Source organism: Rhinatrema bivittatum, chromosome 2 (assembly GCF_901001135.1).
Source record: "Rhinatrema bivittatum chromosome 2, aRhiBiv1.1, whole genome shotgun sequence".
In the NCBI taxonomy this organism is placed as follows: domain Eukaryota; kingdom Metazoa; phylum Chordata; class Amphibia; order Gymnophiona; family Rhinatrematidae; genus Rhinatrema; species Rhinatrema bivittatum.
Window position 1 is genome coordinate 660,009,107 of NC_042616.1, and position 27,699 is coordinate 660,036,805.

Below are 27,699 nucleotides of genomic sequence, written 5' to 3' on the forward strand. Positions count from 1 at the left end.
ACTCATAATAAAAACGTTTTAAAATATATCCGAAGCAAGAAACCTGTGAGGGAATCGGTCGGACCGTTAGATAACCGAGGGGTTAAAGGGGCTCTTACATAGAAACATAGAAATGACGGCAGAAGAAGACCAAACGGCCCATCCAGTCTGCCCAGCAAGCTTCACACATTTTTTTCTCTCATACTTATCATTTTCTCTTAACTCTTGGTTCTATTTCCCTTCCACCCCCACCATTAATGTAGAGAGCAGTGATGGAGCTGCATCCAAGTGAAATACCTAGCTTGATTAGTTAGGGGTAGTAGGGGTAGTAACTGCTGCAATAAGCAAGCTACACCCATGTTTATTCCCTTTACCCAGACTATGTCATACAGCCCCTATTGGTTGTTTTTCTTCTCTCCTGCCGTTGAAGCGGAGAGCCATGCTGGTTATGCATTGAAAGTGAAGTATCAGGCCCTTTTGGTTTAGGGTAGTAACCGCCGTAACAAGCCAGCTACTCCCTGCTTTGTGAGTGCGAATCCTTTTTTTTTTTTTTTTCTTCTCCCCTGCAGTTGAAGCTATTCTGGATATGCGTGAAGCCTCAGCTTTTCTTATTCCCCTGCTGTTGAAGCAGAGAGCTATGCTGGAAATGCTTGATGTATCAGCCTCTCCCATGCCATGAAGCAGAGAGCCATGCTGGATATGCATCGAAAGCGAAGTATCAGGCACATTTGGTTTGGGGTAGTAACCGCCGTAATAAGCGCTTTGTGAGTGCGAACCCTCTTTTCTTCTCCCCTGCCGTTGAAGCAGAGAACTATGCTGTATATGCTTGGAAAGTGAAGTATTAGGCTTATTTGGTTTGGGGTAGTAACCGCCGTAACAAGCCAGCTACTCCCCTCTTTGTGATAGCAAATCCTTTTTTCCACATTTCCTCTTGCCGTTGAAGCTTAGAGCGATGTTGGAGTCACAGTAAGCATCTGTATGTTTATTTAATAAGGGTATTGTCTCCGGGCAGTAGCCATCTTTCTGGTGAGCCACCCACTCTACATTGGCGGTCTCTTGACTTTATGGATCCACAGTGTTTATCCCACGCCCCTTTGAAGTCCCTCACAGTTCTGGTCTTCACCACTTCCTCCGGAAGGGCATTCCAGGCATCCACCACCCTCTCCGTGAAGAAATACTTCCTGACATTGGTTCTGAATCTTCCTCCCTGGAGCTTCAAATCGTGACCCCTGGTTCTGCTGATTTTCTTCCTACGGAAAAGGTTTGTCGTTGTCTTTGGATCATTAAAACCTTTCAAGTATCTGAAAGTCTGTATCATATCACCTCTGCTCCTCCTCTCCTCCAGGGTGTACATATTTAGATTCTTCAATCTCTCCTCGTACGTCATCTGATGAAGATCCTCCACCTTCCTGGTCGCCCTTCTCTGTACCGCTTCCATCTTGTCTTTGTCTTTTTGAAGATACGGTCTCCAGAACTGAACACAGTACTCCAGGTGAGGCCTCACCAAGGACCTGTACAGGGGAATAATCACTTCCCTTTTCTTACTCGATATTCCTCTCTCTATGCAGCCCAGCATTCTTCTGGCTTTTGCTATCGCCTTGTCGCATTGTTTCGCAGACTTCATATCATTAGATACTATCACCCCAAGGTCCCTCTCCTGCTCCGTGCACATCAGCCTTCCCCCCCCCATCGAATACATTTCATTCGGATTTCCACTCCCCATATGCATGACTTTGCATTTCTTTGCATTGAATCTCAGCTGCCATGTCTTCGACCACTCTTCCAGTTTCCTTAGATCCCGTCTCATTCTCTCCACTCCTTCCGGCGTGTCCACTCTGTTGCAGATCTTAGTGTCATCCGCAAAAAGACAAACCTTACCTTCAATCCCGTCCGCAATGTCGCTCACAAAGATATTGAACAGGACCGGTCCCAACACCGATCCTTGCGGTACACCACTTATAACCGCTCTCTCCTCAGAGAAGGTTCCATTACCATCACACATTGTCTTCTGTCCGTCAACCAATTTGCAATCCAGGTCACCACATTGGCACTCACTCCCAAGCTTCTCGTTTTATTCACCATTCTCCTGTGCGGAACCGTATCAAAAGCTTTGCTGAAATCCAAGTATATGATATCGAGTGCTCTTCCTTGATCCAATTCCTTGGTTACCCAGTCAAAAAAGTCAATCAGATTTGTCTGACAGGATCTTCCCCTGGTGAATCCATGTTGCCTCTGGTCCATCGATTCTCCGGACTGTAGATTGTTCACTATTCTCTCTTTCAGCAGTGACTCCATTACTTTTCCCACCACCGAAGTGAGGCTAACTGGTCTGTAGTTTCCAGCCTCCTCCCTGTTGCCACTCTTGTGAAGCGGGACCACCACCGCTCTTCTCCAATCACTCGGCACCACTCCCGTTTCTAGGGATCTATTGAACAGGTCACACAGTGGAGCCGCCAGAACATCTCTGAGCTCCCTCAATATCCTTGGATGGATACCATCAGGCCCCATGGCTTTGTCCACTTTCAGGTTCTTTAGCTCTTCCCACACATTTTCTACTGTGAAAGGATTTTCATCTATTCCACTTCCCTCCAGTTTCTTGTTGTGTAGAGATGGTCCTTCTCCAGGGTCTTCTTTAGTGAACACAGAGCTGAAGTATTCGTTTAATATTTCTGCCATTTCTTCGTCACTCTCCACACATTGATCATTACCACCTTTCAATTTTGCTATACCACTTTGGACCTTTCTCTTTTCGCTGATGTATCTGAAAAATGTTTTGTCACCATTTTTTATCTCCTTGGCAATCCTCTCTTCCGCTTGACTTTTTGCCAACTTGATTAATTTCTTTGTCTCCCTCAGTTGATTCAAATATGCTTCTTTGTGCTCCTCCCTTTGGGATCTTTTATATATCTTGAATGCTGTTCTTTTAGCTTTAATTTTGTCAGCCACCTCCTTTGAGAACCAGATAGGTTTCAGTTTCCTTTTGCTTTTCTTTACATTTCTAACATATAGAGCAGTTGCCTTGGTGATTGCTCCTTTTAGATTGGTCCACTGCTGATCCACATCTCTCTCGTTCTCCCATCCTTTTAGTTCTTCCTCCAGGTACTTACCCATTTCCTCAAAGTCTGTGTTTTTGAACTGTAAAACTCGGGTCTTTGTGGTTCTTTTCCCTATTCTTTTATTGATATTAAACCATACCGTTTGATGGTCACTGCTGCTGAGGTGGGCTCCCACCTGGACATCTGAGACATTATCTGCATTAGTGAGCACTAAGTCGAGTATAGCTCCTTCTCTCGTGGGTTCCAACACCATTTGTTTGAACAAAGATACTTGCATGGCATCCACTATCGCTCTACTATTTTTAGTTTCTGCAGATGGGATTTTCCAGTCTACATCTGGCATATTAAAGTCACCTACGATCACCACTTCTCCCTTCTTACCTATCTTATGGATGTCTTCAACCAGCTCTCTGTCCAGCTCTTCCTTTTGGTTTGGAGGCCTGTAAACCACTCCAATATAAATGGATGCTCCGTCATCTTTTTTTAGGTCGAGCCATAGAGCTTCTTCCTTACCCCAACTTCCTTGTAGCTCAGTTGCTTGGATGTTTTGTCTGACATAAAGAGCCACACCTCCCCCTTTTCTATCCTTTCTGTCCTTCCTTAACAAGTTGTAGCCTGGTATTGTTGTATCCCATTCATGAGATTCTGTGAACCATGTTTCTGTTATAGCAACAATGTCTAATTCTGCCTCAGCCATTAGGGCCTGCAGATCTGGGATTTTATTTCCCAAACTATGAGCATTTGTGGTCATTACCTTCCAGGTACTCTCTTTAAGGTTATTGCATTTCCTGGACTCCTTATAAGATATTAGTTGAGATTTGTTATTCACTTCACTCTTTCTTTTTGTAGTTGTGCCACTGTTGACAGAGTTATTCCTCTCAATTAGATTTTTCTTTTGGTTATGGATCCTGAAATACTGCATGCATTGTGTTTTTTCCCTCTTTTCTGGTAACACTTCAATGTTTTTCTCATGAACTTCTTCAGTTTTTAATATAGAGAAGGCTTGTTCTTTTTGCATTTGGTACATGGTGTGTCTCCTCATCACAGGTCTAATTCTACCAGAGCCCACTGTATTCCTGGATTTTAAAGAGTTTCTTAATGACGTGTTTGAGTGGGGGGGTATACCTGTTGACTGCTCTTCTGTCAAGAATGGGTGACTGTGGGTCCTTCCTGAGCCTAATGAATTTCCTTTTCTTGACTCCTGGTTGCAGGCTAAATGAATTCTTTGCTTCTGTGTTTACTAATGAGGATGTTGGGGAGATACCAGTTCCGGAGATGGTTTTCAAGGGTGATGAGTCAGACGAACTGAACTAAATCACTGTGAACCGGGAAGATGTAGTAGGCCAGATTGACAAACTAAAGAGTAGCAAATCACCTGGACCAGATGGTATGTATCCTAGGGTACTGAAGGAACTAAAAAATGAAATTTCTGATCTATTAGTTAAAATTTGTAACCTATCATTAAAATCAACTATTGTACCTGAAGACTGGAAGGTGGCCAATGTAACCCCAATATTTAAAAAGGGCTCCAGGGGCGATCCAGGTAACTATAGACCAGTGAGCCTGACTTCAGTGCCAGGAAAAATAGTGGAAACTATTCTAAAGATCAAAATTATAGAGCATATAGAAAGATATGGTTTAATGGAACACAGTCAACATTGATTTACCCAAGGGAAGTCTTGCCTAACAAATCTGCTTCATTTTTTTTGAAGGGGTTAATAAATATGTAGATAAAGGTGAACCAGTCGATATAGTGTATTTGGATTTTTAGAAGGCGATTGACAAAGTCCCTCAATGAGAGGCTTCTAAGAAAACTAAAAAGTCATGGGATCGGAGGCGATGTCCTTTTGTGGATTACAAACTGGTTAAAAGACAGGAAACAGAGAGTAAGATTAAATGGTCAATTTTCTCAGTGGAAAAGAGTAAACAGTGGAGTGCCTCAGGGATTTGTACTTGGACTGGTGCTTTTCAATATATATATAAATGATCTGGAAAGGAGTACGATGAGTGAGGTTATCAAATTTGCGGATACAAAATTATTCAGAGTAGTTAAATCACAAGCGGATTGTGATAGATTACAGGAGGACCTTGCAAGACTGGAAGATTGGGCAGCCAAATGGCAGGCGAAATTTAATGTGAACAAGTGCAAGGTATTGCATATAGGGAAAAATAACCCTTGCTGTAGTTACACGATGTTAGGTTCCATATTAGGAACTACCACCCAGAAAAAAAGATCAAGGCATCATAGTGGATAATACTTTAAAATCGTTGGCTCAGTGTACTGCAGCAGTCAAAAAAGCAAACAAAATGTTAGGAATTATTAGGAAGGGAATGGTTAATAAAACGGAAAATGTCATAATGCCTCTGTATCGCTCCATGGTGAGACCGCACCTTGTACACTTCTGGTCGCCGCATCTCAAGAAAAATATAGTTGCGATGGAGAAGGTACAGAGAAGGGCGACCAAAATGATAAAGGGGATGAACAGCTCCCCTATGAGGAAAGGTTGAAGAGGTTAGGCCTGTTCAGCTTGGAGAAGAGACGGCTGAGGGGGGATATGATAGAGGTCTTTAAGATCATGAGAGGTCTTGAACGAGTAGATGTGAATCGGTTATTTATACTTTCGGATAATAGAAGGACTAGGGGGCATTCCATGAAGTTAGCAAGTAGCACATTTAAGACTAATCGGAGAAAGTTCTTTTTCACTCAACTCACAATTAAGCTCCGGAATTTGTTGCCAGAGGATGTGGTTAGTGCAGTTAGTGTAGCTGGGTTCCAAAAAGTTTTGGATAAGTCCTTGGAGAAGTCCAATAACTGCTATTAATCAAGTTTACTGCTATTAATTGCATCAGTAGCATGGGATCTTCTTGGTGTTTGGGTAATTGAAAGGTTCTTGTGGCCTGGTTTGGCCTCTGTTGGAAACAGGATGCTGGGCTTGATGGACCCTTGGTCTGACCCAATGGCAATTTTTTTATATTCTTATGTCAACACTAACTGGGAGTAAGGAGGGGTGGCCAGATCCTCTTCAGACCCAAGAGGCAGATCAGTGACTGGGATCAGGACTAGTGGAGACAGTCGCGGACCCCTGGCATCAATGGAGGACTGGCACTCATCGCCATGGAGTCGCTTAGGGGGTATCACAGAATGAGCTGGTGCATCCCCATGCCCGGCACCATGAATCGACGGGGACCAGTGCCGATGATTCTTCGGCTTCCCTCAATGCGCGGCATGGTCTTTCCCCAGTGCCAAGGCCGATGATGTGGAACCAGACGTTTTGGGCTTGGAGAAGTCTGATGGTGGTCGGTCTCTGGCACTCCTATCCACCGACGGCACCAACAAAACAGACTGTCTTGTCCATGTGGATGACTCTGTGTCCATTTGTGTGGCTCTGAGGTCCTTCGATGCTGATGCTGATGGCTCAGTCTTCTCCGTCCGGAAGAGTTGCTCCATCTTGTCAAGCCGAAGATGACGTCCCTTCTGGGTTATTTGTGTGTATTTGCGGCAACCCCAGATGTCATGCGATGCACCCAGGCAGAGGCCACATAATTCACGAGGGTTCGTGATGGACATGGCTCTCGGGCACAGAGGGCATTGCTGAAAACTGGCCATAAGGGGACAAAATAAATGGGAAGCAATATCAAAATCGATGGCAGCAGACACTGAGGGCAAGCAGGCACCGAAGCATCAATCATGGAAGAAAACGTACCGATAAATGACAAAACCCTGATTAGGAATGCTACAGGAAGGCCCAAGAGGTTCCTGGCGTCTAACTATATGAAAAATCGCAGAAAAAAGCAAAAAATCAAAAGTTTTCCAAAATAGGTGAAAAAAGCCAAACAGAGCTCACCAACCGAAATTCTGCAGCTCCGAGGAAAAAGAGAGAATGAAGAGGGACACTGCATGGATGCGTGGTAAAAGTAATGCCCAGTATGGCAAGTCAAAGTTCTAGAAATTTTGACATGTTTTCCATGTCGGGGCTCCAACTGACGTCACCCATGTGTGAGGACTACCATCCTGCTTGTCCTCGGAGAAAATATACTTATAACAATACTCTCTGTTGAGGGAGCATTATGGACAATAAGAAAGCTGTCAAACAATATTAAGAAAAAAGGTTAGTCTTCTTTTTGGCAGACTTTTTCAGAGCTAGATCAAAGAGCATACATTTTAAAAATTTAACAAATGATGCTGAAGGCTAACCCAATTGCTCAGTGGCAGTGTTTTGTGCTGCCATGCAGAAGATCTGGGGTCAATTCCCAAGTCAGGCTTTTGTTCCTCATACTGGCCACGCCTGTGGATACTGCAAATGCAGTACTCACAAATTATGGGAGGTATTTGTATCAGCCACTGGTCTACAGTGACATTCACTAACCAGCTTCAGGATTTATATAAATTAAGCTCAAGGGGGAGGCAAGTCTGTGGTCTCCATCCAACAATTGTTGCCGAGTTAGATGGGCTATATGGGAGGTTGGTTAAACAGGGGAGAGAGGTAGCTGCAAATTTAGGTTCATGGCACTATAGATCTAGTAGGGTCCAGTTTCATTTGTTGGAGGCCCAATGGAGGAGGAGGAAACTGATGGGCCAAAAATAACAGATGGAGTGGGATACTTTATTTTAAATTTTAAACAGTATTAAGTTGAAAATAGGACTGTGTATCATCATTCTTTAACAAGGTTTTCACATATGGAATTATTTGGCATATCTAACCAATAAAGTGACTTTATGAGTATTAAGGCTTTAGTTTACCTGGATGCTGAAGATGCATGCAATCCTGATAGCACATCGTATGCCCTCCAGACAAAGTGACGCTACTTCTGTATCATCACAGTCTTGCAGACCCACACTGAATGCAGCCAGGAACGGTGTCCATGCCAACTACAAAAGCACAAATGATTTTACCCTTCATATAAACAAGAGCTTTTCATCCACAGGTAATAGAATGCAAATTGAGACTGCTGTTTGGCATGGCATCTTAATTTTGCAAGAGATTATGTACTGCAGAAGTAGAGTATCCATAATTAAATTTGCTTAAGAAATTTCTAATTTACGGATGCTGTCCTATGTTTCAGCAAGTGTTTCATTTTGCTGTAATCCTGCTATAAGTAAACCCCAATGGCTATAAATTGCTACATGTCTAAGCATTCCTCACCAACCCCTCAAGTTGATATGGCATTCTCATCATTATCTGCTTTGTCAACTCAGCAGCTTTTTTGTGCAACAGCATGCATAAGCCAAGGATCAGTGATTGAGCTAGCCTAACACTCTCTTCTCTCTCTTCAATCAGCCATCCTGCATTTCTTTCTAAGGTTTGAATTTTAGTATGCTGTGTAAATGCATGGAAGCTCCAGGTCTATTTGTTCTCTGTCATACACGAGTTTGCATATTCCCTGAATGAACTTGCATATTCCCTGAAAGAACTTACTTATCTAGCTGGCCTCTTTCCTTGTGACTCATATGTCCTTTGCACTCATTTTCTTTGCATACTTTTCATTATTTTTATTTTTTTACATTCTCTGAATTTTCTATTCTATGATTTCTTATTTACTAGTGTAAATGCCCATCAAAACTGTTTAGTCCAGTCAATCAGTAAATATCCAGAAAATTCAGAGCAAATATATTTTTTTGCAACATGACCAACACATAAAATGGAGCAAATAATATAGATTAGGATACAATATGTAAACCATCTTGACGAAGAGTGATAAATACAACACAATTCTAACAATATTAAAACAAAAGAAATGTAGAATAAGAGGAAACTGTTTTGTAAACTCATGCACATTTTGCTCGTTCTTGAAATTATATATAATATATATTTATTCTTATATTGTTATATACATATATTATGGGATTTCTTTTGCGAAGATATCTTGTTCATTTTCATTTTGGGGTTTTTTATTTTTTTGTTGTATTTTTTGTTTTCATCAAATAGGGCAAATCCATACTTTTTCAAACAGTGTGTCCTATTTGCAAATAGAGCAAACTATTCTGTAGAGTGCATGCTGTATTTGCAAATGTGCATTATTTTCCTGAAAATGAAAAGTTGATTAAATTTTTCTATTTATTTATGTTTTATTTTTATTTATTTATTTTAACAGTTTTTCTATACCGAAATTAGTGGGCACATCATATCGGTTTACATTAAACAACAGATGGAAAATACAATGAACAGGGAACGGGGAGGGGACATCAAAATGCAACATGGTGCAACAACGGTGCTACAGATAGAGTAGGCTATAGTGGGAAGCCTGAGAAGGAGAACTGGAGAGGTAACATGTTAACGTATTAACTTAAGAGTTAACGTAATAACTTAAACATAATAGAGTGCATGAGGTTAATGGTAAGGTGATGAGGTGACGTAATGAAATACGTGGATCTAGTCTGGATATGCCTGGTGGAAAAGCCAGGTCTTTAGCATTTTCTTGAATTTGAAGGGGCAGGGCTCAAGGCGGAGGTTTATAGATAGGGCATTCCAACAAGTGGGGCCAGCAATTGATAGGGCGCGATCCCTTGTTGAGGTGAGGCGGGCATTCTTGAGGGATGGGATGTGCAGGATACCTTTGAGATTTGCTCTGGTTGGGCGGGAGGAGTGCGTGAATCAGAAAGGTTCACTGAGCTAGGTGGAGTTGTTTTTGTATATGGATTTGTGAATAATGGTGAGGGTCTTAAATAAGATGCATGATGGGATAGGGAGCCAGTGGAGGTCTTTTAGGAGGGGGGTTATGTGGACGGATTTACGTGCATTCTTGATGGTTCTAACGGTGGCGTTCTGTAGCATTTGGAGTGGTTTGATTGTGGAGTAGGGGAGGCCTAAGTACAAGGAGTTGCAGTAGTCCAGTTTGGACGAAAGGGTTGCTTGAATGACTGTTCTGAGATTATTTGTTTATTTGAAACAAAACAAAACAGGGGTCATTTGTCACATTTTACCCTTTTGTTTAAAAAAAAAATGCACATCTCTAAATATACTTCATTTGTCCTTTGATGTTTTTTCAATACTAATTCTTTGCATTTGTCTTTCTTATCTGCAGAATAATTTTGAAGATACAGTGCAAACACATTTATAGTAAAATAATTCAGTGGGCATTTAAAACTAACAAATCATTATGATCTCCCTTTTTCATTTTGAATACCCAAGATCCTCGCATTTACATTTTTGAAAGCTCCTCCTACATAGCCACATCTGCTCACAGAAATCTCAGTAATCAGGACACTGCTCTAATGCTGAAATACTACCGGTAATTTAAAATTAAGAGATATCACAGGTTTTACAACAACTGAACAAGCTATTTATCTCTGTGTCTTTTTAGCATTTTAATTATTTGATTTACTAATTAATATATTTTGCCTGTAATTTAAAGCAATGTATACTGAACAATTCTTAGTTTTTTGTATGAATCTGAGATTAAATTGACCAGATAGTTCCATGTCAGACATGACGATCTGAGCCAGACCTGGATTTACTGTTTCACCCATGAATTTGTAGGTCCAGTTTTTCTAAGAAAATTAAGCCCACAAGTCCATACATGGATAGAGCAGGATAAAACTAAGACTAACTTTGTCCTTAATGACATGAAGCTGTCTGATATCCCAGAGCAAAAATGCTCACTAACTTGCACATACTATCTACTTAAATGCTCAGATTTTTTCATCTTGAAAGATATTGTGCATTAGGCGTGATAGCAAGGTCTAGTGTAATAAACACATCACTGTGAAATTGCTATCACAGGAATTACAGAATTCAATACTGAAACATCAGTATCAATTTACAAATATAGAGTAGGTAGGGGTTAGGGAACAGGGCAAAGGCCTGATCATGTTGCCGCATGATTCTTTTAACACCCACCTCACTTGCACCTCTACTACGTAAGTAGAGCGATTTTAGTAGATATGCTCACTGACACAATTATTAGTTTTCCCACTTCGTTCCCAGTTAGTCCCTAAGTTAATTAGCCTCCCTTTTACCCTGTTAGCCCCTACCCTTAAAACATCACAGACTAGCCTATTTTTTTTTTTATTCCTGGACTTACACACCATTCATAGCAGAAGTAAAGTTACGCGGTACGGGACCCTAGCGCAGGGCGTGCGTAAATATGCGCAGATTTCATTGAGAAATATAGGAATGCCCTTGCCCCACCCAGACCACAAAAACGTCCCACCCCTTTTTTGAAAAACATTTTTGTACAAGTATCGGGAGATATACGCATACCTGCGTGCTTTAAAAAATCTGTGCAGCGCATGCCGGCCCAATTTCTGCGCATATCTCCTGGTGCACGTAGGGCTTTTAAATTTCACCCTTTAGGTTCTTGGAACTGCAACAATGGTTTTTTAAAAAATGTATGAGGTGGCATTTGTTCATTTTACATTAAAAGTCAATTAGAATTTTTTTTATCTATCAATAATCTGATTTATTTGGATACAATAAGTGGATTCCTTGCAATTTTAGTGATTTATTTCACTAAATAAATATTAAAGATAAAAAAAATATATAAATTTACATCATAACATCAATTGCTTGTAGGCAAGTTGTGAATTACCCATGCATGCTCTGAGGTCAGTTACCTCAGTCAGGGCTGTAAAGCTCAATAAATGCCTTGTTGAGAGGTAATTACTGCCTAATCAAATATGTCAAAATTTTTATCCTAGTGCTTTTAGACATATCTGCAGCTTTCGATACCTTTGATCACAAGATACTCTGCACACGCTTGGCCCTGATTGGGATTGTTGGGGCTGTCTTAGATTGGTTCTGTTCAAATCTTTCAAAAAGAACCCAAAAAGTCAGATACAGTTCATAGTTCTTGTCGTGGTACCCTCTGAATACTGGTGCTCCTCAAGGATCCTCCCTCTCAGCCATGTTATTTAACTTATACCTATCTAAGCTCTTTATATTAGCTTCTAGGTTTATGCAGATAATATTCAGTTTTTCTTTACCACCTCTGCTGATATCAATAGTACTGTCTATGTACCTGAGCTCTATTAAATGCTGGATGGCATGTAACAGGCTCTGTCTAAATATGTCCAAATCAGAGTTTATTTAAGTAGGGCTCCTGATACATCACTTCCATCTTCCTTTTCAAGATTATGCAATTCTCATCTTGAGACGGGCCAGAAAACTAGGGGTCAAATTTGATACAGGTGTTTCATTCAAGGCTCATGATCTGATGACAGTACAAAAATCATTCTGGCAGCTGTGCATGTTGCGCAGGCGAAGCCTTATTTAGGACCTTCAGACTTCTGCTTTGTGTTTTGGGCTTTAGTAATATCGAGTACTATATATCAATTACTGTAACTCAATATATATGGCCTTTCCACACTGTACTTTGAAGGCCCTTCAAATAATTACAAATTCAGTAGTTAGGATCCTCACTAGGTCCACTAAGTCTAAACACATTACCCCAGTATTATGTGTCTTGCTCTGGTTGCCAGTTGAACAACATATGATGCTCCACTTTGCATCAGTACTTTACTTAAGATTTACTGTTCCACCAGAAGCTTAAAATTGGAAAACCAATATTTTCTTGATGTTCCCAGTCATCAGTCTGTCAGGCTTGTAAAATTTTGGGAGAGGCTTTTTATGCAGGACTGATAGTATGGAACCAGCTGCCAGTTCTTTGCATAAACAGGCTTGTAGCAAAATAATTAAAAAGTGCCTAAGGCAAACTTATTTAGGCAGGTATTTCAGTTGTTCAATGAATGGCATTTTTTGTCAGCAGTAAGCAATGCTATCTAGCTATTTACAGCATGCTGGTTCTGTATGTTTATTTTATGTATTTAAAATATTTCTATTCCACCTATATTAACTAAGCAGATTTACAATGAAAAAGAAAACCTAAAACATCAATAAAAACAAAACACGGAAAATGACTTAAAATCTATACATTAAAAGGCAGATTAATTCACCATTTATTGAAATGCTTCCTGGAACAATATGGTTTTCAATATCTTACAAAATAGCTTATAATCAACTAAAAGCTTGATTTCCTCTGCTAAAGTATTCCAGAGGGTAGCCCCAATAATAGAAATTGACCGTCTGTTTTATCTGTTGAGTTTTGTTTAACGCTGTTCAGTAAAACAAACTGCTTTTATGAATTTTTTTTATTGTTTTACACTGGTGTAGTCTACAGGCCTCCAATTCAGACAGAAGAGCTGGACAGAGATCTGGTCGAAGACATCTAAAAGGTAGGAAAGAAGGGAGATGTATTGCTCTTTGAGATTTTAATCTGCCAGATGTAGATTGTAATATTCCTTCTGCAGAACCTACAAGCAGTAGAGATAGTGGATGCCCTTCAAGGAGCTCTGCTCAAACAAATGGTAATGGAACCATCGAAGGAGGGTGTGATACGCGATCTAGTGCTCATAATTGGGGAAAATGTCTCTAATGTCTGAGTAGGTGCCCACCTAAGCACCAGTGATCATCAGATGGTATGGTTTGATATTTCAAACAGGATACAGAGAAATCACACAAATACACAAGTTTTGAATTTCACAAATATGGACTTTGTCAAAATGGGGATGGACCTGGAAGAACTACTGGAAGACTGGGACAAAATGGGTGAGGTGGAACAACAGTGGGGCAAATTAAAAGAAGTTATTACAAAGGGAACAAATCTATATGTTAGAAAAGTAAACAAAAGGAAAAGGGAAAAGAAACCAATCTGGTTCTCAAAGGAGGTGGATGAAAAAAATAAAGGCAAAAAGAAAAGGATTCAAGAAGTATAAAGGAACCCAAAAAAGAGGAACACAGGGATGAAATACATGAATGTTTTTCACCTGCTAGAAGGTAGAAGGGGGGCTGGGAAGGACAAAAAGAAGGATAAGTAGGGAGCTCGAGGGCCCAAGGGTGACTGGGTGAGGTTTTTTAAGGATGGCAAGCGTGGTGGGTCATTATGAGCCAGTCCAGTATGGGTCTTTGTTGGCGTATGCTGACAGCATACTAGGGGCGTTTAAGGACTATGAAGGTTGGGCTAGGCACAACTATTATGGGAAGTTCCAGGACAAAATGGCGGGGAATAGATTCATGTCTTGGGGAACTCAGGATATCAATTTATGGCTCGCTCAAATGACGAATAAGAGCACAGGTAACATGAAAGCGAGTTAGGGATGGGAGCGGGGCAATTGGAGTGGGTGAACGCGGGAGCAGGGGGGGGAGGATTGAGGTCATTTCGAGGATCTGGGAACAATAGCAAAGCTGGAGCGGGTAGCAAAGATGTGGGAGGAGGATCTGACGTCTGCTGGCATTTTAATAAGGCCACTTGCTTTTTCCCTAGCTGCAAGTTCAGGCATGTGTGCAGAGCCTGTGGAGGTTCACACCCAGCTAGTAAATACGTGCATGGGCAGGGAGGGGCTAGTCAGAAGGGACTTAAATGAGGAGGCATGGAAGAGTAAAACGTTTTCTCCAATTAACGTGAAGGAGTTATGTAAGGAATTGGCAGGGTATCCAGACAAAGGGGCAGTGGAATTATTGAGGAAAGTTTTTTGGGAAGGCTTTAGGATCCCTTATGGTGTTCTGGGGCGGGGGGAAGGGCAAGGGTGATCAAATTGAAGGAGGTGGCTAGGAGTAAATTGGGAGCAGAAATTCAATTGGGGAGAATTGCGGGGCCGTTTGATGTTCCTCCTTTCAATCAAATGCACCTTTCCCCATTAGCAGTGATCCCAAAGAAGGCTCCGGTTAAGTATAGACTGATCCTGAACCTTTCGTATCCAAAGGAATCATCGGTTAATGACTTTATCCCCAAGTGTGTGTGTTCTGTTCGATATGCCTCTTTCGACGTGACTTTAGAGCTGGTGCGTAGGGCAGGTAAAGGAGCTTTACTTGCCAAAGCAGATATGGAATCCACTTTTAGGCTGTTGCCTATACATCCTGAAAGCATGTCATTATTAGGTTTTATGTTTGAGGGGAAACATTACTTGGATAGGTGTTTACCCATGGGTTGCGCCATTTCATGTGCGTACTTCGAGGCATTTGGTTCATTTGTTCAATGGGTGACCGAGAGACATACGGGCTCTACAAGTATGATCCATTACTTGGATGATTTTTTGTTTGTAGGGCCAGGGCAGTCGCGGTGCTGTCAGGGGCAGTTACAGGGGTTTTTGGAGGTGGCAAAGGGGTTAGGAGTGCCAATTGCTCAGGACAAGACAGAAGGGCCATCTACAAGGTTGACCTTTTTGGTTATCGAACTCGATTCAGAGGAAATGGTGTTGAGCTTGCCAGGGGACAAAGTGCAGAAGCTGCGGGAATTGGTGGTGAGGGTACAGCAAGCGAAGAAAGTAACGTTGCGGCAGCTGCAGTCATTAATAGGGTCTCTGAATTTTGCGTGCAGGGTCATTCCGTTGGGCCGAGCGTTTATTAGAAGGCTGTCGGCATCCACAAGAGGGATTTGAGCTGGGCATCACTTGATTAGGGTAACGAGGATGATAAAGGAGGAATTGGGAGTTTAGGAGGGATTTCTTGCTACCTTTAATGGGGTGCGAATTATCCCGGAAGGGGAAGTGTCAAATGTCAAGTTGGAGCTGTTTTCAGATCCAGCCAGCGCGTCGGGATTTGGTGTTTATTTTAAAGGCCAATGGTGCACGGAGCCGTGGCCCGAGGCATAGGTAACAGAAGCTTTAACAAGGAATATTACTTTCCTGGAGTTATTCCCTACAGTAGTGGCTTTGGAGATTTGGGGGAGGTAGTTAAGCAATTGGCGGGTAGTGTTATGGTGTGATAACCTGGGGGTAGTACAGGTGATCAACTGGTTGGCAGCGAAGTGTTTAATGGTGGCTGCCTTGTTGTGGGAGCTTGTTGGTTTATGTCTAAAATGGAATGTTACTATTAGGGCCAGGCATCTTCCGGGTGTACAAAATATAATCGCAGATGCTTTATCTCGTTTCAAGTGGACCGTATTTCAAGAGCTGGCGCCGCACTTGAATCTGACGGCGGAGCGTTTTCCGGAGCAACTATGGAGGCTTGGTCTGACTAAAAATGGCAAATGATCAGGAATTCGGTGGCTCCGGGTTATGTGGCAGCGTGCGGTGTGGTGTCTCGTTTAATGAGCAAGATGGATTAGTGCGGAGGACTGGTGCATGAGCGAGAGGTGGTCAACTTCATATCTTGGGCGAAGGGTCAAGGATTTTCAAGGTCATCAGTTAGGTCGCAGATAGCTGGATTTGCTTTCAGAAATTAAAGGGATGGGGAAAACCAGCAGCGAGCTTTGCGGTGGAGCATGTTATGGGAAGTTGGCAAAGGGAACGGTGGGGGGGGGGGGGGTGGTGGTAGATAAAAGGCACCCAATCAGATACAATGACTTGATCAGCATTGCTGAAGAGTTAGTGAAGGTATGCTGGTCAGGATATGAAGTTTTATTATTTAGGGCGGCCTTCTCGCTCGTTTTTTTCGGGGCACTGTGAATAAATGAACTGATGGCAAGTTCAAAAGATAACAAACAAGGGGCGGGATTGATGGTCAGCCATGTGCAAGTACAGGAAGAGACTGTCTCGGTGTGTGTGCAGTGGTCAAAAACAGACCAGAAAGGAAGAGGATAGTTCCTCAAGCTAGTTCAAGTCAGGCAGGCAATAGTTTGCCCGTGAGAACCGAGCATATTTGCAAGTGCGTCCCAGGATTGGGGGTTCCTTTTTAGTACATGCGGACGGAGTTCCGTTAACAAGTTTTCAATTCACGAAGGTAGACTGGGATGGGATACTGACGTGTATAGTTTGCATTAATTTAGCATTGGAGCGGCAACCACAGCGGCGGAATGTGGATGGTCAGAGGGAGAGATAAAGGCTATTGGCAGGTGGAAGTCAAAAGCCTATCAATATTATGTCCACAAGTAAGGTGTGAGGGGAAGAGCGGTGGAGTTGACTCTGTTTTTTTCTTTTGCAGAGTGCGGAGGGGTGAATCATCAGCAGGAATGTGCTTGGGTTGTGAGCCATTCATTCGTTCATTGAGCTCAAAGGAGAGTGATTCACAGACTTTACGGGGGAGCATTTGTATTTGGACAGGTTGGGTTGGAGGGTTCAATGTTGGGTAAAAGGGGAATGCGATGGTCCGAGGTCTTGTCTTTTTTGCAAGAGCGAGCAGAGGTCTTGTGGGTGCCGGTCATGATACTGGTATATTTGGGGGGAGGATGACATGTAGGAACTTATCGCTAACATGCGAAAGGATTTGTCGCGAATAGCGGTACTGTGGCCTAGCGTAATAGTGGGATGGTCTGACGTAATAGTTCGGTGGAAACACAGGGAGGAGCCAATCTGGAAGCAGAGGGTGAAAAAATGAAACAGGCAAATACGAAGTGGGTAGAGAGGCAAGGAGGCTTCTGGGTTCGACATGAGTGATCTTGGGAGGAGAATAAGGGATTATTCAGAGGGGATGGGATGCATCTGTCAGATGTAGGGATAGACCTCTTTAACGACTTGCAGGAAAGACTGGAAAAAGCAATTGCTGCAGTGTGAAGGGTCCAGTGGGGGGTCACCCTTGTTGTGTTGATAATGTTAATGTTAAAAAAGACATTGGGGGGGGGGGGTTCCGTGTAGCTGGGGGGGGGGGGGAATGCTACATGGGGCAGCCAAAGAGCAAGGGGCTAAGCTCAAGGCTGGAGCTTATTCTTGCTGGGATGAGGCGGGGTAAGCAAAGGGGGAGAAATTATTCCTTATGCCTTACCGCTGGAAAGTGGTGGTTTAGGCGGATAAGGAGGAAGATACGGATCAAGGTGGTGGTGATGGTATGTTATATATGTTAATTTGATATGTATTGTACAGGCTCGAGTTAGTTAATAAACTGCGGCTTTTTATAATGCCAAAAGTTGTTTTTGCCTTTGTTGGGGGGTGAGGGAGAGGAGCCAAGCACAGATCTTAATGATCGGCGGTGCGGACTTGTCCTGCGCAGAGGGTAATCAGGGGTCAGGCACGCAGTGGTGGACGTGACGTGGGGGGTCAGCGCAAGTCGAGCACGGGAAGGAGAGGGACGCAGTGATTCAAATCGCTGAGCTCCTATTGGCTGAGGGTTCCTCAGTCTGCTGGTGACGTGGGATTCAGGGCCAAACGGTCACGGCAGGCTGAGGGGTGAGTTGTGCTAGCTCATCGTTCCTCCCACCCACCCATTATAAATGTTGGTTTTGCGGAGGGTGGGGGAGTTAACGGAGGGCAATGTTGTCGCAGTTGGGGGCAGAAACTGTGTTTGTGTTGATAATGCATTGTTAAAAGGACATTGGGGAAGGGGGGGAGTCCTGTATAGCTGGGAGGGCTGCTACACGGGGCTGCCAAAGAGCAAGGGGCTAAAGCTCAAGGCCAGAGATTACTCTCGCTGGGATGAGGCGGGGTAAGCAAGGGGGGTGGGTGGGTGGGAATTATTCGTTATACCTTACCACTGGGAAGTGGTGGTTTAGGCGAATAAGGAGGAAGATACGGATCAAGGTGGTGGGGAGGGGGTATGTTATACATATAAATTTGCTATGTATTGTAAGGGCTCAGGTTAGTTAATAAACTGCGGCCTTTTATAATGCCAAAAGTTGTTGTTGCCTTTGTTGGGGGGTGAGGGAGAGGAGCCATGTGCAGATCTTGACTCCCTGAATTAAGACTTCTGTAAATTAAAAAAATGCCTAAACATCTGGCTTTTCTCTCAAGTTTATGTTACTTGAATCTCCTGCCTGCAGCAAGCTGCATTACTGACACACAGTGGTTATTTTAGTTATGCTATTGTAATATATTCTTACTATTTGTTTTATGCTTATTATTTATGTATTTTATTGTATTTAATTTGTTAGAAATATTTTAATATCCATTGTTTTATGTTCTTTTACTGTATGTAGTGAATTCTATCGTATATCACTTTGATTTACTTATGGAAGAAAGGCAATTATCAAATGTAATTAACTATGAGAGGAGGCCTGTCTAATAGAGATAGCTGAGTACAATTGTGGAAGAAGGAATTAATCCAAGCAAGTGATGGGCAAGAGAGACTTAGGCCCATTACGCAGGTGATAGGGCGCTCATGGTCTAGCATGTCAAATGTCACTGAGAGGTCCAAGAGCAATAGGAGAGCCTGCTGCCCCTGGTCAAGATATAGATGAAGATCATTCATGAGCAAATTAATGCCATTTCTGTGCTGTAGTAAGGTCTGAATTCAGACTGAAAAGGGTCAAGGTGGTTTGTGGCTTCTAGGAGTTTAGTTAGTTGTACTTGGATTTTAGCTTGGTGCTTAGAATTTAATTAAATATGATGGCATTTATTTTCCTTCTAATTTTTTGGTTTTGTGGTTTGTAGTATTACATCTTTATTGGCAGACCATATGTTGAGCTCAAATGTGATCATGAAGTGATCCAAACAGATCACTGGGTTGGTTTTGATCTTGTGGGTGGATCAACTTGTTTCCATAGTATTGCAGGCAAGTAGCAAATCAATATGATGTCTGTTGTTATAGGTAGGTCCATTGTTTATTTGTTGCTTGAGTTAAGGATAGGAAGTTAGAGGCTGCACTGTGTTTTGAAATCTCCTAGCATCAGGAAGTGTGGTGTGTCCAGTGCTAATTTGGTTAGATTGAGAAGTTCTTCATTTGTTTTGTTTAAGGTTGTTGGAGGGTTGGTTTGATAGCCTTTTTGAGTGAGCTGAGTAGAGAGCTTTGGATTAGAATGTCATTTATTATTAGTTAGCCAGAGGGCTAGGTCATATTTCAGATTACAGATGAATCTTGGGGGAATTGGATCTAATGGGTTTGCAGATTGATTGAATCACTGGAAGATCGTTACCACTTCTCATGGAGAGATTGTAGTCTTGTCCTAGTTTCATGGAGAGACTGTAGTCTTGTCCTAGTTTCATGTATAGTCCCTTCCCAATCCTTAGGGTGTGTTTCTACTTTTAAAAACTGGTACTCTGTTTTTGCTACTCCTCTACCTCTTTAGAGTAGCCTTTGTATTAGGGTAGGTTCTTTGTTCTCAGTTAGCCACGTTTCTACTATGAAAACCAGATCTAAGGATTTTTCAGTTAGGAGCTAGTTAATGAACTGAGTCTCTGACTATTGACTTGGGGCTGAAGTACATACAGGAAATGGTTTTTCTATTTGATTTTTCCACATTCTCTTCTAGTATGATTGGCATTGTGTGACCTCTCCACTTTGGGTTTAGTTTGCTTTGGTTTTGGTGGAGTAGTGTCAGAGTATCTCACTTTGCCTGAGTTAATTTGGTTTGGTGTATGACGGATAGAGATACGTTTATGGACCATGGTGGATCAGTTTGTGCTTCAGTGGGACAGGGTTGGAGTATTGATCTTCAGCCATGAGCATGCTGACTGGATGAGGGTTGGATGGTATTAGATAGTCTGGTACATGAATTAGGTACCTGGTCTTTGGCTTATGGTCTTGTTGAGTGTTTGTCATTGGGCATTATGTACTCAAGAATGGGGGAGGTGTTATACTCTTGTACACATAGAGTGCATCATCATGTAGATTGCATTGATGTGGAGCCTCAGTGCTGTTTTATCTCTCTCTCTCTCTTCAGGTTGTATCACAGTTAGAACATTCAAATGGCATTTGACAAAGGCCCTCTTTGTCAAATGCCATTTAGAGACTATTTAGGAAATTACAAAGTCATGGGATAAGAAGCAATGTTCTATTGTGGACTGGTAACTGGTTAAAAGGCCAGAAACAGAGAGTAGGATTAAATAGTTTTCCAAATGGAGAAATGTGGTTAGTAGAATACCACAGAGATTGGTACCGGAACCTGTGCTGTTTAACATATTCATAAATGATCTGGAAAAGAGCATGAAAAGTGAGAATCAAATTTGCAGATGACACAAAATAATTCAAAGTTGTTAAAAAAAAAGCAAGGAATGCAGAAGGGGCTTGTGAAACTAGAGAGACCGGGCAACTGGATGTCAGATGAAATTTAATGTGGAAAAGTGTAAAGTGATGCATATACATAAAAATAATCCCAACACAGGTACTCAATGTTGGGTTCTGTATTGGGAATCACTAACCAGGAAAAAGACCTTAGAATCCTTGTGGACCATACACCAAAATCCTCTGTTCAGTGTGCAGAAGTGGTCAAAAAAGCAAATAGAATACTAGGAATGGAGAATAAAACAAAAATCTCATATTGCCTCTATATCAAGGCACCCTATGACCAAATCTTGAGTATTGTGAGCAGTTCTGGACATCCCATCTCAAGGAAGACATAGAAGAACTAGAAAAGGTGCAGGGGAGGGCACCAAAAATGAGAAATTGGATGGTACATCTCTCCTATGATAAAAGGCTACACAGGCTAGGGCTCTTCAGCTTGGAAGAGACATGGCTGAGAGGGAACATGATAGAAGCTTATAAAATCAAGCATGGAATGGAACGGTTAAATAAAGTATGGTTTTTTACCCTTTCAAATAATACTAAAATAAGGGTACACTCCATGAAACTAACTACCAGCATATTTAAATGTAAATTGTAAAAAGTACTTTTCCAGTAGGAGCACTATCAAGTTGTAGAATCTGTAGCAAAAGGACATGATCAAGGCAACTAACAAAGAAGGTTTATAAAACATTATTAGCCAGTTAGACTAAAGAAAGCTGCTGCTATCCCTTAAGTAACAAGAATTATATCTACTTTATTGGATCTGCTAGGTACTTGTGGCCTGGATTGGCAACTGTTGGAGGCAAGATGTTGGGCTTGATGGACCTTGGTCTGACCCATCATGACAAATCTTATGTCCTTATGTCTATCTTTGTTTGAGAGTTGTATTTCAGAATAGTTAAACGGTTTCTCTGAATGAGTTGTGTCACAGTTCAGTTAGAAGGTTGAAGTGAGGGTTGTATCACAGTTTCAATGAGAGTTGCATTATAGTTGACGCATTGAAATATTTTCCCTTTGCTTGGAAGTTGTATTATAGTTAGGATATTTAAGTGTTGTCTTACTATTTGGTGGTGCTGTCCTTTCCTGGTTGATTCTGATGACAGGGCTTCCTTTTTGGCCTTGTTGCTACTTGTAAAGTTGGATGTGAAGTTGCCCCCAAAAGAACACCTTCTTTAGTGTGACAGCAGTGACATCACGAGGGGAGGGGCAAGCAACGCCCTGTTCCTGCAGCCACTGTTACAGGGCTCAGTGGAAGATGAAAGGAGGAGCCCATAGTGAGCCATGATGGGGTCTCCTTTATTATTTATGAATATTTGATATTCCATCTTTTCCTGAAATGGTTTCAAGGCAGATTACAATGAATTTAAATGAAAAGAGGCAAATTAACAGCTTGCAGTCAAGTCAGAATGTGTAATTAAGGAAGCACTGAGATCCAACATAGGAAATTTCATTTGTGAATAGTTTCAAGGCATACTTGTATAAAACAGTCCTTCATAGAGGGCTCAGGAAGTTGGGTCGAAGATGTGGATCTTGCAGGGGAATGCCTGGATGAAAGCCATGCATTAGCTTTTTTCCTGAACTCAAGGTAGAATGGGTCTAGGCGCAGAGTTAGTGGAACTTAGTTTCAAATTTTTGGTGCATAACATCTGAAAGCACAAAGTCTCGTGCAGGACAATCTGACAGCAGTCAAGGGAGGAGAGGAAAGACAAGCCATTTCGGTGGATGAGAGTTCCCTTGAAGGGATGTAAGGGGAGAGAAGTTGAGAAAGGTATTCGGGGGACAGTTTATTCAAGCATTTGTAGACAAAGCATAGAGATTAAAATTTTATCCTGCTTTCTACTGGGAGTCAGTGAAGATGATGTAGAATAGGCTGATAAGTTGGTTTTGTCAAAAGTTTCATAGCAGTACTTTATAGGAGGTGGATGGACTTCAAATTGTAAAGTGAGATGCTTTTGTATAAGGAATTGTAGTAATTAATTCAGCTGTGATTAATGCATGAATTAAATTTATGAAGGAAATTATGTAATTGGCAGTTCTGATGCAGATACATGAAGGAGGATCTTACTACTTTAGAAATTTGGAGTTGCATTGTGAGATTTTGGTTGAGTTGAACCCCTAGGCTTTGTACCAACTCCTTAGGATATAAGGCAGTACCTGTTAGTGAGGGAAGCAATTTTAGGGGGTAACTTTGGCGGCTGAGCCAGATGAGTTCTGAATTATATAGGCTTAGTGTGAATTTGTGTTTAGTAAGCCATTGGGCTACCTCTATAAGACAGTTATTGAGATTGGTAATGGATAAAGTTTGATCAGATCCCATTTTTTATGCAGAGTTGGATGTCACCCGCAAATAGCTGGCACTCGATATTGAAGGACTGGATGAGGTAAAAAATAGGATGCACAAAGATGTTGAAATGTATCAGGGAGTGGACTGACTCCTGAGACCCTTCACAGGTAAGTTCTTTAGGGCAGGATAGTTTGCTGGCCCATGTAACCAATTATATTCTGTTGGCAAGGAATGATTCAAACCACTTTTGGGCAGTGCAATTGAAACTGATGTCCTTGAATACTGTATACAATTCTGGTCGCCGCAACTCAAAAAACATATAGTTGCGATGGAGAAGGTACAGAGAAGGGCAACCAAAATGATAAAGGGGATAGAACAGTTCCCCTATGAGGAAAGGCTGAAGAGATCTTAAGAGGTCTTGAACGAGTAGATTTACACTTTCAAATAATAGAAGGACTATTTACACTTTCGAATAATAGAAAGACTAGGGGGCATTTCATGAAGTTAGCAAGTAGCACATTTAAGACTAATTGGAGAAAATTCTTTTTCACTCAACGCACAATAAAGCTCTGGAATTTGTTGCCAGAGGATGTGGTTAGTGCAGTTAGTGTAGCTGGGTTCAAAAATGGTTTGGATAAGTTCTTGGAGGAAAAGTCCATTAATGGCTATTAATCAAGTTTACTTAGGGAATAGCACTGCTGTAAATTGCATCAGTAGCATGGGATTTTCTTAATGTTTGGGTAATTGCCAGGTTCTTGTGGCCTGGTTTTGGCCTCTGTTGGAAACAGGATGCTGGGCTTGATGGACCCTTGGTCTGACCGAGCATGGCAATTTCTTATGTTCTTATGTTGCTGGATCAGGAGATGGAAATCAACCATATCTAAAGCGGTCAAGAGTTCAAGAAGCACGGTGAGGGAGTCACCACTTTGATCTGCATGGAGGTGGATATTGTTTATGATAGCTAACAGAACCTATTCTGTTCCATGCCCTTTCCTTAACCTGGATTGGTACCACTGTAGAATATTGTACTCCTCTAGGAAATCTAAGAATTGGAGGTAAAACAACTTTTTCCACCACCTTGGATAAGAAGGGGAGGCTGAAGTCTGGGCAATAGTTGTCTATTTTAGGATCAGCACAAGGTTATTTTTAGGATTGATTTGATAGCCATTTTGAGTGAGCTGAGTAGAGAGCTTTGGATTAGAATGGCATTTATTATTAGTTAGCCAGAGGGTTAGGTCATATTTCAGATTACAGATGAATCTTGGGGGAATTGGATCTAATGGGTTTGCAGATTGATTGATTCACTGGAAGATCGTTATCACATCTCATGGAGAGATTGTACTGAAGTCAAACAACGGGATCAAGCTTGGAGGGAGCTGAACAGAATTTGTTGTGTGATTATTGTATTAATGGATTGGTTGGTGCCAGGGGTGTGTCAGGTGGAAGAGGTGATAGGATGAAAGGAAGAACAAATATCTTGTATATTTTTAGTAAACAAGTCTTCAGCTGTGTGACCCTTTGTGTTGGTAGGAGTTAGGGTTTCTGGTTTTGAGAGGTCAAAAAGTTTATTTAGGTGGTTCTTGGACAGTTCTAATTCTTTGGAAATGTAGACTTTTTTGGCTTGCCAGAAGGCAGTTTTGTATTTTTTGGAGTATTCTTTGCACAGACAAAAGTTTATATCTGTTTTAGGTTTCCACCATGCCTGTGCGAGCTGTCGGGATTGTTTTAGACCATCTTCATGGAACCATGAAGAATTCCGGGGGTTCTGGTAGAACTGGATTTGAGAGGAGGTAGTATCGTACAGAATTCATCATTCCATTGCTTGACTAGAACTTCTGCTGGGGCTGAGGTGGTAGCTGTTGCGGACATATTGATGAGATTGCTTAAGTTTTCACCTGTAACACAGGATAGGTTCCTGGTGGAAGGTTTGGATGTAGAAGCACCGAGGATTTGATTTGGGAATGGGATTGCAGCCCAGACAAGTTTATAGTTCTCTTATAGTTCCCCCATTCTCAAAAAATTACACTGGCTCCCAATTCACTTCAGAATACTCCACAAGACCATCACCATCATCCATAAAACCATCTACTCTCAAGCCCCACTCAATCTTCAGATACCACTCAGACTATACTCCTCGTCAAGACCAATCAGAGAAGCATACAGAGGATCCCTACACGTTCCACAAACAAAAGCTTCACACCATCAAACATTCAGAGAACGGGCCTTTTCCACCGCTGGACCATCATTATGGAATACCATCCCCCCCGACCTCAGACAGGAACCTTGCCTACCAACATTCAGAAAAAGGCTAAAGACATGGTTGTTTAGGCAAGCCTTTCCTGATCACAACTGACAATCACAATGGACTCTCATAACTTTCTCCAAAAATACTACATCCACTTGTAAATTGTCCCATTAACACTATGTAATTAATCTGAACACTATGTAATTAATTAATTTATTGTAATTGACTAAATTGTTCCAGCTACTCTTCTTCTTCTCCAAGTTCTAATTTTCCCTTGTTTATTGTAACTTTCTTCGCTACATATCAACACCAGTTTTCGTTCAATGTTATCACTCCCCTGTTTTCTGTAAACCGGCATGATATGATTTTATCATGAATGCCGGTATAAAAAAAAAGCTTTAAATAAATAAATAAATAAATAAATAAATAAATAGTCCGACTAGGAATTCATGACCACTAATACTGAGTCAGAGTCTATCTTGGTGATGGCAGGCTGGAAAATTAGGTCAAGAGTGTGTAGGAGCTTTGATTAGTTAGGTAAGGCTGAGGTTGTCCATGTTACGCTGGAAGTTGCTGCTGCCTGCTGCTTTCTGGAGCAGCATGGAAAGGAGAGTAAAGCTGGAGAGCAAGAAGAGTTTGCAGGACTGCAGCAGAAAACAAACTAGCAGGCCATGTGCCTTGTGGGCTTTAGCTGCCATTATATACTATGTTTCCATTTAAGTGAGCATTACAGCACAGCCATCGTTTGGGTCAGTTAAATTTAAAGGCTGTTTTAAATGCTAACACAGAGGAGAATAAGAGATAAAATTAGTTTACTTGATTTTATGTCCTGAAAAGAAAACCTAGAGTACAAACAGAAGGTTTTCTTCCCTTTCCTACAAATATAATGGCCCAGCTGTGTAACATACAATAATATAAAAGATGATTGGTTTCCAGAAGTATATTATTGAAAATGAAAACTGTAATCATTTACCATATGTTAATGTAATTTTTGGAAGCAGCATCCTCAAATAAATCAGGCTCTCTTTCTTATATTGTTTAACATGAGACTGGAAAATTGGCTTCTGATGTCTCTACATGAATGTAGCTTCTTATAAAAATAAGTGGTGTGTACTGTGTCGGCAAACCTCTCAGTCGTTGATGGGTTTGGTTTGGTTTCGCAGGCGAAGAAAGGACAAGGAGCGACACCGCTATGAGATAGAGAGGTAATATTAAAGATTCTAAACGAAGCTAAAGAAAGTTAGTGGGGGGGGGGGGGGGGGGGTGGGGGGGAGAAGACAGACAATTTTCCAGGGGAAAACGCAAAAAGAGGAAGACTGGGAGGAGTTACTGGCAAACGGGGCTTACAAAGGAGGAAACAAGAGATATGCTGCAGTGAAGAGGGAGAGAAAGAAATGATGCAGGAAAAGGGGGTTGGTGGAAAGGAGAAGAATAGTGACAATATGAGGAGAATGGGGGGCTAGGATAAATAGGGACATGATGTAAGGGAGGCAAGGAAGGAATAAGGATAGGACATGTTATGTCCAAAAGTTATCTCCTAACAAGCAAGTATCTCTTCCCACCCCACAGCTTCTTTTCCAATCCCATTCTTCCTCACTTTCAACATAATTGCTATCCTCTTTCTTACAATCTGTTCACAGCAAGTCTTCCAGTCCAGATCACTTTTCTACTCTGTCTTTCTCTCACCCTATCAGGAGTAAATTTTCTGGACTCTCCCCCTTCTCTCCCCACTAAAACCCTCTAAATATTATACTCAAACCCCCACAAGTATCTCCCAATTTCCTTTTAAATATATCGCTGGCAGAATATATATCTTTCCTTTCTTACAGAGTAGTACTAGTTTTTGCAAACTTTCTCCTCTCCCTGATCAAATAAAAAACATATATGGAAAAATGCCTCATTTCCAACACAGATTCTACTTCCACTAACCCATCATCACATGGTAAGCTATAAGTTTTCATTTATAGCAATTTTCTTAGCATAAACCAGTAGCACTAGTATAATAAACAGGAATTTTATACATATAGTCCAACTGGAGCTCCAGTCATCCTTACCTTGAACATTGGTCTCACATGCTCTAAGTGAGTTGCGCTGGTGAAAGGTGCCTGCACGTGACTCACTGCTTCCATAAGGGCTTTTGCTGTTTTCGCCATTTGTTCCATTTCCAAGTTATACAGCAGCCTTCTCTGCTTCTCATTAGGTACACCTGTAACAAATGATTTGAATACACATTTTCTTTATTGTTTAAACTGTTTATTAAAGAAAATCCAAGCACAAAAGACTTAATACACATGGTTTCTGAAGAACTAACAAACATTTTCTTATTTTATA

General features: G+C 41.6%; 1 protein-coding gene across 3 annotated transcripts in view; it reads right to left on the bottom strand.

The window, feature by feature from the left end:
• ARFGEF1 (ADP ribosylation factor guanine nucleotide exchange factor 1) overlaps positions 1-27,699 on the bottom strand; it is a 626,657-nt gene that overhangs the window by 212,973 nt on the left and 385,985 nt on the right. For all 3 annotated transcript variants that reach the window (XM_029591432.1, XM_029591431.1, XM_029591434.1), the window contains 2 exons: positions 27,423-27,574; positions 7,777-7,905 (listed from right to left, as the gene is read on the bottom strand). In XM_029591432.1, coding sequence (XP_029447292.1) covers positions 7,777-7,905; positions 27,423-27,574 — 281 coding nt within the window. The remainder of the gene's footprint in view (positions 1-7,776; positions 7,906-27,422; positions 27,575-27,699) is intronic.